Genomic DNA, 17,015 nt, shown 5'->3' on the forward strand with positions numbered 1-17,015 from the left:
CTTTTCTTTTCTTTTCTTTTCTTTTCTTTTCTTTTCTTTTCTTTTCCATCCCTCTCAGGCATATGAAAGCCCTTCTGCACCAGTCCACTATCTCTAAAAATGATGGGAGCAGAGGTGGGGTGAATTGATGGCTGAGGTCTCCTTGCAAACATTCTGTATATAGATCTCTTCGGTGGGGTAGCTCTGAGGTAGAACTAAATATATCTGGGAGGGACATATGGTGGGGCTCCTTAAGCTGTAATGGACACATGATCAACCTGGTCTGGAAGTGTAAGAGGAAGACACGTTGCTTAAGTTTTCAGTATTGAACCTGGTTGTGGTTTTACTTTTGTAATAAATTCTAAATGAATAAATTTTCTTTTATTTTTTCTTTCTTTAAGGAATTTAATAAAGGAAAAAAAAAAAAGGTTTTTTTAAAGGTGGTTCCATGAAAACTTGTCTGCTAACATCCATACAATGGTTTCTGAAAGGTTATGGGTCCAACCAAGTTAATTGCCAGGAAAGGGGGAAATTAATGGTGCAAGAGGTGACTGCATACTTCTGTGTCAGCTGTGGTGCAGGGCAGATATCCCTTGTGCCCTCATTACCCTGTGAGCTGGTCTGGCACGGCCAAGCTGCTGAGAAGCCATTAAACCACCTTTCAATTAACCAGGCTGTTAATGAAAAACTACCTGTAAAGGCAGCATCTGGACTCACCTTGTGGGATGGATCATGATGGGGTCTTCTTCCCACCCCTGTTTAAATGGGAAAAATGCTCTATTACAGCTCCTAGCATGGCCATATCCTTGCTCTTACCTTTCTCAGGAACAGGACCAAGGGGAAAGAGCTGATGCCACTGTGAGTCTTGGTTTTGCCTTTACAAAGTACAGCAGTGGGGGTCCTGACTCCTGAAAGTAGCATTATAACATCGATCTGGATCCATCTGGAGGGGGCAATCATTCATGCGAAGCACAATCACTCTGTGATTTATAAAAAAATCTGGAAAACTGACAGCTTGTCACAATAGTCATTGTGAGGGAAAATGATTAGGGAGAAGGTGTTGTGTTTTTAGTATTTTAAGAAACTGATGAGTTAATTAAAATTATACTTAATATCCTGTTACTGTGAAAATATCCCTTAGCATATCCCATGTCACTGCTGTTGGGAGCGGGTTTTGCAATCAGAAGTCATTTCACACATATGTCATTTGTTTTAAAACTTTAGATTTTCAGCAAACCAGCTGACATTTCTTTTTAGTTCCCTTGTTGTTTTGCCACAATGGTGGCACTTATTTTAATATTGCAAAGTTGAAGGAGGAGCTGATTTCTAGACCCTCAAAAAGCACATGCACTGTGAAACAGGTTTTACAGCATGCTAAAAAAGAAGAAAAAAAAAACAGCATTAACATATTCATCAGAAAACAAAATGAAGAAAACAAACAAACAAATCTCAAAAAACGTACCTTGGGCTGAGGGAGATCTGGGTCACAAGAAGAAGCATGAGCTGCATTTTACAGAGGATGCTGTCTAACCAACCCTGCTGTCATTTTTACATGAAAGAGCTGAATGAATCAGTCTCTGGATGGCTCTGTAATTCTGATGGCCTTCACCTAAGCTAGCTCTTAATGGAAAATAGACTGAAGAAAAAAAAAACAGATTTTTTTTTTTTTTTTTTGGGGGGGGAGGGAGGGGTGGAAATGAACCTTATCTATTAAATTTACCTAAACTATTTTTTTTTTTCTTTAACCAGGAGGGGTAATGAAAGCATTCCATAAATAGCAACTCAACTGCAGTTTCAAGTGACTAGAGATATGAATATTGAATATTTACCCCTTCCCTCCCATCTGCTCCTCTGTTGTATTTTCCCCTCCTCCAGCAAAGCTCAGAGCTGGGGAAATCGCAAGCACCTCATCATGCCACCGCCTTTGAGCAACACAAAAAGGATTCATGGGGAGGTTAATAAGTTGACTGTGCAATTATAACGCTTGCCGTGTACCACTGACGATGGTTAATATGGTTATTTCCTGCTCCTCTGATCGCTTCTCTGCGTGCTCGCCAAGTCGGCTGTGGAGCAGGGCTCTCTGCTGCCCGTGTCGCAGCTCAGCAGTGTGCAGCGACAGGCCCTTTGGCTACGAGCCACCATCGCTGCGGTGTGTGTTTGTCTAAACTCCTTGACTCCTGCAGCACTTAGGAAAAGGCAGATGAAGTTCTGCTAATGAGAGAAGGATTAGATGAGATATTTCTTTGCTGTGCTTTTCAAAATGTGCAAAGTACTGTGAAGTAATCAGGAATGAATTGAAGCTGAGGACAGTGAGTGATATTTTCCCTGTATGTGCAAAGTCTGCTCTTTGAACTGCTTTGTGTCAGCTAGCACACATCTCTGATATCACACCTAAGCTTTGTTCTCTCCTGAGTCTTAATATGAGCTTAGAGTAGATGCCTTGATAGGTATCGGTAGTTAACTATAACTTTCTGGTTAGATATTACTAAAATTGGTTAATGGTATAAATTAATCAACCCTAACACCTGTTCACTGTCCTGTAAACAAGCACTCTTGCCACACACATGATCTTTACTAGAATGCAGGGTTAATGGTTGCAAATATCCACATGGAGCTTTGCAGAATGATGACTTTGGTACAGAACTATTATCCAGGTAGTCAATATTCTGTCTCCTTTAATGATTAAAAATGAGTACTTCAAAGCTAGCATAAACTGCCCTTGATGCAGTTGATTGTATGTTGCTTTTTGTAAGCTGTGGAGTTCAGCTTGTTTGTTTAGAAAACATTGAAGTCAGCAGAGCTTATGGCATGGAGATTGTCAGATTGTCAGAGGGACTGAGGTATGAATTTCTGAGCCTGAGCAAGCAGCTGGCTGCTTTTTTTTTTTTTTTTTTTTTTTTTTTTTTTTTTTTTTTCGTACATTGGTAGAAATTGGTAGAAATATGTAAGATGACATCAAAGAGTATATTGATTTTCTGCCAAGGCTTTCTCCTCTTAATGGGAAGAATCTAGCAATGTCCTCGATATTGGCTAGCTGGCTTGGCCAAGGAGCTACAATATCAAGGCAATTCGCCTTTATTGTCCAAGCATGTGTGTTTCAAAGGATATTAACCAGGTGTTTTGGCTTTATAGATCCTTCTTGTGTGAACAATTCTATTCTGATGAACAAGAATCCCTGAATATAGTGTTGTGAGGGAAAGCTGAATGCACTAAAGATACCATGAAATCATGGAGTAAAACTAGAAGACAGTGCATAAATAGTAGCTGTTGTTCCTCTGAAAACAAATGCTACAACGGGGAATAACACTGCTGAGCCTTTAAGGTCATTGCACTTGGAAAAGGAACAGGCAGTGTAATTGCTGGGGTGACAAATAGCTGCCTCATGTAGACAAATAGACCAAAGCAGGGATTTACCTACAGCAGACACAGGTGAAATTCCTCACTAAAGAATTATTCATGGTAATGAGCTGATTTGCCACATTCTTTATCTGGTCAACACAGGCTCAGAGTTCTTTAGCAGACAATTTTGCTTGGGAACATAGTTATGCTAATGGGAATTTTGAGAGGGATAACACAGAAAGCCATCCGTGTCTAGGATAAGAAGCGGGAGATTTAGGCCTGTGCTAAGACACAGTGAAGGTGCCCTCAGTCTCCAGTCTCCCAACCTGTTTAGATAACACTTTCCACTCACTGCTAATTGTCTTTACAGAAGCTGGCAGCAGTAGTGAGAATTAGAAAACTGGTTCAGCTGGGATATGCATTTATCAAGAATTAAATGTTTAGAAAACCAGGAGGAGTGAACCCACATCCAGCAGAGAGATAAGCTGAGGAGAGGACAGCTGTTTTATGAGCAGTTTAAACCAGCCAAAACTTCTTTCTCTAGGGCTTAAAATACCACTTTAAATGTGAAATTAGTTTAGCTGCTTCAGATACAAGCCATGTCTTGTCTTCCTTTCCTACAGCACCAACACTGTCCTGGGTGGTTTAGGGGCTCTGCTTTGCAGTGTTCCTACATGGAACACAGTAAACACAGTAAAGAGCTGATATTTGTAGGTTTTAAAATCAGCAAACAACTTGAAATGAGAGCTCAGTTACTAGCAGCCTCATCACTGTGTATAACATTTCTGACAGCTTTCTGATATCTGTGATCAGACCCATCCTTCAGTGATACAGTTTTCTCTGGAATTTATTTGGCCATTTTTGTTAATTTCTGTTTCTGAAGGCTGCATTCAGCTGATCAAATTTTGCCCGACATACCTATTCTTTAGCTTGTTTTACAATGAAAAGCATTATTTTTGTCATACTACAATTAAACATTTTTGTGCTTTGATGCCTCTTTTGTTAGAAAACCATAGTGTCTCATAAAATGTAGGAATCAATATTTCTTAGCCAAAATGGCCACCTTTATAAAAAATGTGCCCAATCTAGTGGTGACACCCCTGAGATATCCCAGTTTTCAATAAGGACTGTGTAACAGCCTGTAAAAAAGCAAGGCCTGTATTTACCAAGAATCCATATGTTGCACTGTATTGGCTGTCTGGGGTCTCGTCTGGGGATTGCTGTGTGATTGCAGGTTCTGCTGCTCCCATCTGTGATTTATTTTAAAGATAATATTTACTGAGACAAGCCCAGCTCCTTTGAGCATACAGACTTGATGAGAGGTTCATTTGTGCGCTTTAGTGATCAGTGTGAATCATGGCACTGATGCATATAGGTACCTGTGCTATATATTTACTTTTTCCAGGGGAAAGCTGATAAGCTATCCTAAAACAAAGTCATCCTGTACTTCTTTTAATGCAGGGTTTTTAACTTCTAGGTGTGCCATTTTGGCATCCCAGCAGGACTGTCTATTCTGGCACACAAATCATTTAGGGTAACCTCAGTCACGGCCTCTCTCCTGAGGTAATCAAGCAGGTGTTCAGTGGTGAGGTTTGCCTCCTCTTGTACTTCAGCACATTCTCATTTTACAGCTTGAGGTAAGCCTTCTTTTGCTCAAAATGCAGACTGGGGATGGGGTTAAGAGCTAATCTCTGGAAAGTGAACCAAGGGAATTTGGTTAATTCTTTGATTGGACAAGGAGAAAGGGAAATCTGTAGACTCCAGACAAGTCATTTAAGGCGTAGTTCTGCCATCCATTTATGTCTTGTGACATTCAAGACATCTTAGTACATTTGAACCCTCTAAATGGGACTGACAGATGTAGCATAGTGCCCACAGAAGAGTGGGTGCTAAGGCTCAGGTGGATAATGACATTCAATACATCTGCGTGCAGTGCAGTCTTGTGGGCAAGACACTTCAGTCTCTGTTAACAGCCCATAGCCAGTGACTCAATGGAGTCAGTGGATTTGGGTTAAAATCTCTCTCTTCTATGTCCCATGGCCTCACACTGGGCAGATAAAACACATAAATCCGTTGGCTGTATTGATTGACTAGCTTTTCATTGGTTATTATGGAGACCAGACAACTAACTTGGATGGATATCACTCTACTTGAAGACAACTAAAAGTGAGAAGAACCTACTCAATATCATTTTGCCTGTGTTTTCACATGGTAAGCATGTTGTCTCATTTTCCATTTTCCCATGATTTATACAATTTATGTTCTAAATCTAATCTAAATCTAATATTCAGAGGTGAATCATAGTAAATGGAGAGAGATACTGGCAGTATTTGTCAAAATGTATGAACTGGAATCTCATAAAAATGTCACACCAGAAAATAATCACACTTATTCTAAAAAAAATTAAACCCTTTTTATTTGTATATTTATTTTTATATATAAAAGAAATACAAAAAAAAAAAAAAAAAGAAGAACACAAACAAAATGTTGATTATGGCAATTCAGTTTTGTCGGCCCCCTCTGCCTGGGCTGCTGCCTCAGATCCACCAGGAGTGAGCAAAGTCCTCCGGTTATAATGTCCCTTTATGATTCCAGAATTATTGTTCTCATTAAGGATTTGCTTCTGTTTTTGCCTGTTAAGAGACTGTACAAGTCCTAATACAACAGCTGCTAATGAATACTGTCCAGTCAGTTTTCTTGGTTGTAAGATTAAAGGATTTGGTTGAACTCTTCCTAGAAGAAAATATGTTTTGATTTTTCCTTCCTGTTCACTGATACCTTTGACATAAATCTCTCCTCGGTAGTCGAAGGCAAATCCTCGGTCCTTCAGGATCAGATATGTTTCTTCAGGCACTTGTATTCTGTCACTAACTCCTGTGCTGTCCATTCGACTTGCTAAATTAACCGTTTTGCCCCAGATATCATATTGCGGTTTCTTAGCACCGATAACTCCTGCTACGACAGAGCCATGGCTAATCCCTATTACAAAAAAGAGAGAGAGGGAGAGAGGGAACATCCAGTTAGATGAAAATGACTGAAAACCATATTTACCCTTCAGAACTGCATGAAACCTGGTTCACTTGTGCTTATCTCTAAGTTTAAGGAAAAGGTGCATATAAGAAGAAAGTAAGAAAAAAAAGTTCAGGAAAGGTAGAGAACAAAAGTTATATCCTCAGGACTATTTGACATGGTGTCCATCACAGTGGAACTGCAGTGCTTACATGTCATCTGTATTCCACATACTATTGCCAAAAATCCTGCAAAATTATTCTTAAGTAGTAGGAAAGGCCTTTCTGACTCTGCACTTGTTGAAGGCAACCCTGTCAGTGCTATGCAGTCCACAAATGACATCCTTATGTTCCATGAACTGAAAATACTAAAGTATTTCTATGAAGTTATTGGAAGACTATATCTTATGATATTGTTGCATAAATTCAATGCAAGAAATAATATAAAAGTTACTTTTTTTTTTTTTTTTTTCCTACAATGAAGTTTTAAGAATAAGTTTACTGATAGTGAAATGCAACTTTGGGGAAAAGATCTTACATTTCTAGATTTTCTTAAAAGACTTTATATATATATGCAAATACATATATATGTATAAATTGTTTATAGATGCAGTCTCCAAATACAGTTGCATTCATGATCGATAAAATCTTTGCAAGTGATCTACATTTACTGGACATGGATGAATTTTCCCTGAAAAATCCTGGGAGCTGGAGTTTTCCATGGTTCAAAACTGTTAGGAAGCATTCTGAGATAGTACAGTGATGACGCTATCCTCCATGCTGTGATTAATGAATACACTTCAGCTTTTTTAATGGTAAGATTGTCTGTAAAAGACATGTTTCTTCTGAGTGGAGTTGGTTTTGGCCAGTGATCCAGTCAGCATAAATAGTCATCGGATTTGATCCTGCTATGTTGCATACATTCAGATCATCCCACCCTGTTATTTCATCCAGGATAACAGTTTACCCTTAGCAGTTTAGAGGTGCTGCCACTGGGACAGATCAGGTCAGAACTAGAATTCTGTTTTTGTGCAAAGCCAAAAGGCTTTGTGCACAAAAACTGTGCACAGAGTTTAGGGTAAGCTACTATTCCCCTTTTTAATTTAAACTACACTTTAATTTTCATGCTTGTACTATGCTTACCAATGCGGAGCTCAAAGTTGTTAAAAGAATGCTTGTTGATCTCCTGTATACTTTCATTCAAAGCTATGGAGAAGTCAGCCAGAGCACACAAATGCCCCCATTTGTCTTCACATTGCTGAGGAGTCATTAAAAACAATGTTAGAAATGTTTTGCATTTGCCTGTAGAACAGCTCCCACTCATCCCCACCAAGTGCCAAGTATCTTACAGATTTGGAATCTGTAAGAACAGTCTAAATGTGCTAGATCAAAGGCAGATTGGGTATTATTAAAGTAATGCTTCCCACTTATATTACAACACTTGTATACCTGGATACAAGAAAGCTCACTGTGATGTACATGGTTTTTATATGGGCAGATAGTGATAAGACAAAGGGGAATGATTTTAAACTGAAAGTGTATATTTAGATTGGATGTTAGAAGGAAATTCTCAGGGGGTGGTGAGGCACTGGAACAGGTTGCCCAGAGAAGCTGTGGATGCCCCATCCCTGGAGGTGTTCAAGGCCAGGCTGGATGGGGCTGTGGAGAAGCTGGTATGGTGGGAGGTGTCCCTGCCCAGGGCAGGGGAGTTGGAACTGGGTGATCTTTAAGGACCCTTCCAACCCAAACTTTTCTATGATTCTATGAAGTACCAAAGAAATCCATATCCTACCAATAACCCAAAAGGCAAAAATGGGAATTAACAATGCATATTGAAATCTATCTAATGCTGAGAAAAGAAGAATAAAGAGGATTGAGATTGGCCTTATAATGCTATGATGTCACCTCATCTATTCTGAAGCTGGGCAATTCTTTCATTAAACAAATTTCCAGTCCATAAGAATGAAGCATTGCAAGCCCCACCTCACATCATGCAGTGCAGCCCTCTGACATTTTGATCATCCTCAGTATTTAAGCCAGATCATAAGAATCTCCCTAGCTTCACCCTCCTCTGTTTACATTCCATATCCTCAGTTTTATTCAGTTCAGGGCATGTCATCTTCCCTCAGGAACCCTCACCTCTTAGATATTGATGCAGTCATATACATACTTGTATGAAGATAAGTATATTTAAAACATAGATATAAATTTCATTAGGCTTTTATTGTTTAAGAAAGGATGAATTAATCAGTATTGGAAATGCAGTGAAGATTTTCTCCTTTTGAATTTTTACCCTCATCAAGCCTAAAGAATTTGTTAGGAGCTGTGTAGCTGTGTCTCTGATGTTCAGTTCTTTGCTCATCTCTGCACAGAAGCAATTTAAACTGGAACAAACAAACAAAAAAAATCTCATGCATGCCTAGTTTTGTGGATTTCTAGCTGTCAGCATCACTTGTTACTCTGTAGGTGGGAGATGCTCAGCTAGTTACACTCCACATGTTTTATAATGTATTCTAAACAAACAATGGAAATTTTCTAGTTTATAAAGCTCAATCTAATCTGGTTGCTGTTTTCTTGGCAGTTGCAACCAACGTAGGCAGATCTGATTCCCACTCTCCTGTTGATCTGGGGCAGCACACCCCTCTTCTGTGGTGTTCTTCCTCGTGGGGAGGCACCGGTTGCCAAGCAAGACAGATTTCAACATCAGCCAACTTCTTGCTGTATGTATTTTAGAAACCCATTTTATTCCTCTGGAGATCCCATTTTTCAGGCATATTATTGCATGTAACTATGAATGGATTTCTCTCATCTGGCTCATCTGAGGTTCATGGCTACGACAGTGTATGTGTCTTCTGTGGCTGATTTTTTGTACAGGTAGGTTTGCACCTCTGTAGGTGAGGGCAATGTGCAGACTTCTGGTTTTACAATGCTCTGACATGTCAGCTTTATTTTGATGTATAGTTTATCATTCTGTCTAAAAATACACAGCTACATCCTAGTAATAAATGTTTACATGAAGCCTTGCACTTACATGCTGCTAGTTAACAGATCCTTTCTTTTCATAATTTATTGCAAACTTCCAGTCAGATTCTGCTCTGAGATACAGCAGTAACTTTAGAGTCTGTCCGAAGATATAGATAGACCTGTTCTAGATTCACATCAGTGTGATTGAAAGGAGATTTTTTTTTTCTCTCTGATAAACTTAAACTTGAAGAAAGAATCCATATGGTTCTTGTTCAGAGCACAAGATGGCATTTCAATTCATCAAGAAGTGCAACTGGTGTCTGCCAGAAGCCCCAAATGTCTATTTTCTTTTAGCATACACAGCTCTATGAACATCAAAAAGATAACACTAATATTTTCTAATATGAATGGTGGAATCACACCAAAAAGCTTTTCTTCTTAAAGAAGACTATTCTCTTACCTGTTTTTCAGGTGATAATCCTGACACAGCCATATATGTGCTGCCAATTGTTTTAATTTTTTCAATATCTTGAAATCTCTCTTCACCTAGTAACTAATAAACATGTAAAGCAAACAAACAAACAACAAAAAAAGTGTAATTTTTATTGCAAAATGCTTGTACAGATATATAAATGAATCTTTGTTTTCATGGTTTCTTCCAGTCATGGCACACAGTTTGCTGTATGTTCTGGGACACTGAGCTGTGGCTCTTTGCAACATCATCTATTTACAGAGTGCATTCAAGCTAAAGCCTGCTGTGCTCTGTAAAGCTGTTTGGTACATTTTGGAATGGATAATATAAGACATGCATATTCCAGCCTAACAAAAATGCAGATGAATCCCGCATTTGCTGATATATAATCACAGAAAATTAATGAAGACAAACTCTCTGTGTATGTGTACTTGTATATAAGAACACCCAATCACATTAAAGTATTCCTAAATCTCTTTGGGACAAATTCAGTTTGCTTAAATTAAGTGCTCTTATGGCAACGTTTCAGGTTATGAGGCCAGTATTAAAGGGAATTCAAACAATCAACCATTTAACCATCTTACACAGTCAGTGGATAGAGGTAGATGCCTCCAAATAATTTCTATGAGAGATCAAGCCCTCACGCATGGCATGTTTCTCCCTGTTTACTACCATGCCTGATGCTGGCATGTTGTCATTGGGTAGTTCCATCTGCACTTCTGTTATGTATTTACCTCTTCTACAAAAACATCAGGGAACCAATAGGAATTAGTAAACACCTGCATTGATGCTAAGTAGGAGTAATAACAAAGAGAAAGAAAGAAAGGAAGAAAGAAAGGAAGAAAGAAAGGAAGAAAGAAAGGAAGAATGAAAGGAAGAATGAAAGGAAGAATGAAAGGAAGAAAGAAACCTTGCCAGATTAAGAATCAGGAAGAGAAAGAATAAATATTGTCTACTGATTAAAGCACTGAGTGGAGTGGGAATGTCAATCAGGTCCCTATTTCAAGCCCATCTTCACAGTTTAAATAAGGATTTTGCATTAAATTGGAATCAGAGCCTTACATTCCTTGAGAGACCTAGGCAGACTTCAGGTTGTGAACTCTACCAATGACAGCAGAACTTTATGTAGAATGTGAGCATGTGTCACCTCATCACAGGCTTTAAAGTTGTGTATTACTGAAGATAATATAAAAATACCCTAGGAAACTTCAAGATATGCAGTGTGGTATCTAATAAATTCAGGCATCAATATGGTTAGGCAGTCCTGGACAACAACAACCAAAACCACCACCACCACCAAAACAAACAAACAAAAAAACAACAATGAAACCACTGTTCCCATGCAATGAATTTGAAACTTTCAATTCTAAAGTTGGGATTGAAATTAAAAAATAAAATTCTGTGGATAGGCAAAAAATTAATGAAGCTTTCCCCCTTCTTTTATACAGTGTCATGCATTCTTTTTCCATCTTGTGGGTTTGAGTTTCCTGTCAATTAAAAACTAAAGGGATTATTTCATTCAAAGGGAAAAACATACCAAAAGCATAACACTAAATATCCCTGGCCATTGAAGTAACCACAGCATACGTCAGCCACAGTGTCGGGGGCTTGGAAGCTTTGTCGTTCGTGTACAGATACAGCACCATCTGTCTCTAATGGGAGGCCACACAGCATTGCGCAGGGGACACAGAGCCATATGGTTAATGACTCCCTTCCAAGTTGGGAAAGTCCAAAAATTTGACCTGCTTCTCATTTTCTTTAAACTGCCAGAAAAGCCCATTATCTGCATTTCCCTTCTACACGGGCAGCTCTTCCAACTGCTGCCTTAAAGAAAAAGAATGTTTCTCTTTGCTATGCTTTTGTGAGCAGCCAGGTGTGTGGGCAAGGGGAGAAAATGGTCTTGATTAAAAACAGCCTATGTTTTCATTACAAATGCTTGCTGGAAACAACAGCAGAGAGCACAGTAACATAAAATGTATGATGAATATCTAAAATGATTATTTTTAAGGAGGAAAAAAATATTGGCTCTCAGGAAATTTAAAATAAACTTATTTTCTTTCTTCTCATTCATTATTATTTCTAAATCGTTCTCTTTTTTTTTTTTCTTTTTTTTTTTTTTCCTTGCTTTATTTTGTTTATTAAACAACTTCTTTCACACTTCAAATAATAGTTTATTTACCCATTACTTTCTTCACAGTATGACGGGATGATGGAATTTGTTACTGGGGAAAGGTATTCCCACTCAGTCTTAAGGCAACAGCTATTTGCTACAGCACTTTAAGTAGGCTTGCTAATTTACCAAGATAGTCCAGGAAACATTTTCAATCACTGTAATGTGGCTGGTATCTGAAAAGAAAATGAAGCTTTATCATTCAGTTCATGTACAGCCAAGGTCAGACCCTGTGGTACATGATCGCAGTAGAACATGTACAAAGTAGCAGAAAAGGAATGCTTCAGGACATGCCACACAAAGTAATCAGTGAAGTCTGAAAGCAGGATCCTGCAGGCTGCCAAAAATCCATGTTTGTGACAACATAGTATATTAGAATCTGTTTTTATAAACACCATGCAAATCACTGCAGGATAAAGGAAATGGGAGGGAAAAAGAACCCATGAACTAGAAAGCTCTTATTAAAGAACAAATCCCAACTGTACCATCACTGAGATACACAAACGATAGATTAAATGACTAGAAAGACTATTACTTTACAGAAATAAAAAATCTGTCAAGACTCAGAATTTTTAGGAGAAATGTTCTGGTATTAATTTTTGGTAACAACATCTCTAAGCATGGGAGTTTAGCCCTGTATGTTTCTTAAGACTACAGACACTTAAAAAATGAGAAATTATAAAAGCAGATTTGTAATATTCATGCTTGTTTAAGTGTGAAATATTCCTTTCAGCCTTCTGTCAGTCCAGAACCCAATATCTCCCATTCTGCCTCAGTCAACAAGAAGCCTGTACAAGTTGGAAATTCACTAATTTGTGGTCCTTCAGGGAAAAAATAATCCTAAGTAACTGTTGTGCTTTGAGAAGACTCGGTCACCTACTCCCCAATACTGACTTTTGGAACAGGTTCCCCACGCTCCCTAGGAAAGAATCAGTTATATCCTGAATTTTCTGGGGACTCCTACCTTGCACAGCTGCTGGTGGCAGATTTTTTAGGCTCACTACTTTTTTTTTTGACTGTTTTTGACTCCATAGCACAGATCCACTAAGTGCAAAACGAAATAACATATCCAGATAGTAAGTTTTCTGTTTTATTGTAACAAATAAATACCTCTAAAATGAAGTAAAAATAACACAGATGCCCACCCATGTCCCTATCACTTTTTCAGACCAGGTCAATTTGGATTTTTACCACTGCTTTCATTCAGAAATATATTCCTAGCACTATGGATACAACATCCCTACTCCTATTACCTGTAAAAGGTAAGGTGGGGATTCATAGCGTAGAATCTGATTTGAGATTAGGAACTCAATTCACTTGTCTAAACATAGATAGTGATATTTAGAGCATGCTTCCTGGTAAAACATCCAACAGATTGCTCTAGGATGGTATGAGTTTTCTGATGGTGTAGTATGGGACCTACCAGTCCCATACTTCTTCCTGTCCTAAGAATTCTACATTCAGGTGTCTCTACAGAGTTGTTCACATGATGCAGAGGAACAATATTCATCCATGAAGAACAGATGTTCTTCCACATATCTGCTCTGCTTTCAAGCTGCATTTCTGCATTTTGTTTCCAGACCTATGTTGAGACAGACAATCTTGGCAAGAAACATCATGAAAAGAAGGGCACAGTGACATCATGTAATGTCAGTCAACAGTTACGTGGAAACATTACTGTCCCTGAAACACTGGACCTGAAATGACTTCTGGTGCCATTTCCATGTATAGGATTACTCACTTCACAGTGGTTCTGTCACCTTCCAGACTGCTTAGACAGAGCAAACTAATGGTATGACTACACTGGAAATAGGTTAGCAGTCAGCAGGGGATCATAATTTCATTTACTACCCATACCAAGAACATATTTATTATTCAACTAAACATGTCTGGGACATAATGCAGTCCCTAATTATGTCCTTTATTAATTACAGAACAGGTGTTGGGGACCTGAATGCATTATCATGTTAGGTTTTTTGATAAAAATGTTGTCTTCAGTAATCACCTCAGCAGCAATGAAATTTTGCAGTGAAGATTATATGAACATGCATGAAAAGATATCTTAAATTAATTCCTAACAATAGGCTTTGCATTAAGTTTGAGCCATAATCATTTTAATCAGATCTGGAAAGAAAAACAAAACTATTAATCATGAAGCAAGCTGACAGCTGTGCAAGATCTCAGAGATAAGAATGAGGTATTTATACCTATAAGGAAAGCAGATCAGGAGTTTAACAGGTAACAGAGCTCTTCTTGTAGGAGAGGAAGTTAGGTTTCTACTGAAATGCACAGGTATGCATCTGTGAATTCTTTTTCCTGTTTGCAATTTTACTATTTGCTCAGCTGTACGAATTAACTTTTTTTTTTTTTTTTTTTTTTTTTCTTGTCTCTCACAATTTGGTACATTTGACCCTCATCCAGTTTTCATGAGCTACCACTCTATGAACTGTCCTAGTGTTCATCTTTTTCTGCAGTAGCTGCCTCTGAAGCCCTTGGAGATGTCTATAGTTCAAAGCAAAGCAAAACAAAACAAACAAAAATCTTAGACTAGATCCTCAAAGGGAGATAGGTGCTTAAAGTACTACTGATATACTAATTAAGGAAGAAAAAAAAAAAAGAGACACATTTTCAGTTTTTCATTCAGCTTTAGTTTAAACCTTGGAGATGTCTAAATTCTGTCAATGCTTGGGAAAAAAGTGCTTAATCTATGGACAGAATCCTCGTCCACAATTAATAGTCCAAAGACTAAGTATCCCTGCTTGTCATCTCTCAAAAAACTCAAACTTAATCATTTCTACTCTAATAATGCCTTTTGGGTTGAAAGTCAAAAAAATAAAAAAGAAAAAGAAACAAACAGTGATGAAAGCTGTTCACATTTTTGCAAAGCACAACCTAACTAGAGCTTTTCCCTATTCTATTTAAGAAAATTGTTCCATGGTTACATCGCTCATGTGGGATGTGAAATCCAGACCCAGCTCATTTTGAAAGAATTAACTCATTACTTCTGCTTTCCTGGAACCTGTCTTAATATCAATCTGACAAGACACTCTTCACTTCTCCATTTGATACTCTATCACAATACAGGAGAAAAAAAAAAAGAAAATAAAAAAAAAAATGGGATAAACAGAGATAAACAGAACATGAGATTCTAGTGTAGGATTTTTTACTGTTGTAAGATTACTTACTATCCATGTGCCCAGTCCCCTGCAATCCAGGTTAGTGCCAAGTTTGCCTTTTTCAGAAAAATTGTAAAAAGGATGTGTTTTTCCCATTTTCTCTTTAAATCTGTTTCCCATATGGAATATTCCAGTCCAGCACATAGATCCCATCACTTGGTCACCTTCTTGAAGGACAGCATACCTAAATAAACACTTTTCCTTTTTACATCCTTTCCAAACTTTTCCTCTCCACCTCTGAATTCCTTAACAAAGCAAACAGCTTAACCAATGTATTACTTACCTGACCAGACAAGTGACATCACTAATAATGCCACCACCTTTCATTCTTTACCCAACAATAGATTAAGAGCCCTGTGCTTCGCATTTAACTTTACACTGCTTTACCTTTAATGTTTATTGAGTCCATTCCCGCATCGTCTTCAAAATAATACCTTTATAAATACCAGTATTTAGATCGCTATTTCCCAGAGCTGCTGTAAATATCTTCACCCTTCCTTTTGCAGAATAAAGGCATGTTTCACTTCTAGGTATGCTGAGGCAGACTAGTTTTAACTGTGTACCTTTATATTCAAGTAACTTTTGATTTCAGTCTCTAATTCACTAGACATTCAGAACAAAGTTTGGCAAGTCAAAATTAAAAAGCAAAATAGACAATTGTAATAGCAATTGGAGTTTAAAAAATATCAGAAAATGATTGGAAGAAAAATAGTAAATATGATAATTTAGGATGAAATATTTGATGTTTGGGACCTCATCACCTAAGCACTACCAGATTTTCTCTAGTTGCTGGTATTACCTCGTCAAAGTCTGCAATGATCTCATTCAGCAAGCGCAGACATTCTACTCCTTGGTTATTCATCTCAGTCTGGGAATAGAAGTCAGCAAATCCAGGAATAGAAGCAAACATCACACCAACAGCATCATAAGACTGAGAGTACAATTCCTAAAAGAACAATGAAGAAAAACAAGTTGGAATGGGAATATAGGGAAGAGAAAGTCCTTGTCTGCAATTAAAATAAGTTTATTATTTTTTTTTTCATGATTTTTTTTTTTTCCCTCCTTAATAACTGAGGTTAGCATTAGTATATTAAGTGTAAGTGACTAGCCAGGTTCAACAGGAACAGGCTGACAGCTTTCATATTTTTATTATGGATTTATTTGCATGTATAGGTATGAGACAATCAAACACTGTTAGGGAAGTAAAAGGAACCTAATATTTATTATTTTTAAGATATTCAAGTCTGTCTTATATGTTTGGAGTTGCCAAGATATTTCTAGATTAGTTGATTAACAGGGATAACAAGGATCAGGTGGAGTCATTTTAAATGTTTAATATGAATTATTTGTAAAGATTCTATCAATTAACTCATTTTCAAGTGGATAATTTATACTTTAGATCACTGCATGTCTTTACAAGTTTGTCTACTCTTTGGTAATTTGTGGTTCTCCTAAGGTGACTATGAAGCCATCTGGTTGCCTGGCTCTTGGAGAGGTTCCTTTTGTTAGGGTTTGGAAGGAGGGAGAAACAGAAGTGAGGGTTATAATGGAGTTACTGGGGATAGAAAGTAGTTTATAAGGGACCAGGCACTGGAGGCTATAAGGATCAAGTATCCCCTGACACAAGCTTTCACTTATGCTACATATATATTTCACTCTGGTATTGAGTGAAAGATTTATATATGTATTGGTTCTTGTGAAAATACATGTGAAATACAGTCCATTCTTTGAGCCTAAGCAATTTTATTTATTTATTTATTGAGGGAAAAAAGTAATTAAAAAAATGCCAAGTACTTATTCTCCACAGTTCCTGGTATGCTTTCCTAGTGGATGACATACTACAGCCACACACACTCTCTTTTCTTATTCTTATTCTTATTCTTATTCTTATTCTTATTCTTATTCTT

The 17,015-nt window shown here is 37.7% G+C and overlaps 1 protein-coding gene across 1 annotated transcript in view; it reads right to left on the minus strand.

The window, feature by feature from the left end:
* Positions 1 to 5,716: 5,716 nt before the first annotated feature.
* Positions 5,717 to 17,015, minus strand: part of ADCY8 (adenylate cyclase 8) — a 122,354-nt gene continuing 111,055 nt past the window's right edge. The window contains exons 15-18 of the mRNA XM_035317647.1: positions 15,908 to 16,054; positions 9,751 to 9,843; positions 7,470 to 7,584; positions 5,717 to 6,297 (exon numbers count right to left, since the gene is read on the minus strand). Of these exons, the coding sequence (XP_035173538.1) occupies positions 5,810 to 6,297; positions 7,470 to 7,584; positions 9,751 to 9,843; positions 15,908 to 16,054 (843 nt within the window). The 3' untranslated portion in view covers positions 5,717 to 5,809. The remainder of the gene's footprint in view (positions 6,298 to 7,469; positions 7,585 to 9,750; positions 9,844 to 15,907; positions 16,055 to 17,015) is intronic.

The sequence above is a fragment of the Oxyura jamaicensis genome, chromosome 2, assembly GCF_011077185.1.
Source record: "Oxyura jamaicensis isolate SHBP4307 breed ruddy duck chromosome 2, BPBGC_Ojam_1.0, whole genome shotgun sequence".
Lineage (NCBI taxonomy): Eukaryota > Metazoa > Chordata > Aves > Anseriformes > Anatidae > Oxyura > Oxyura jamaicensis.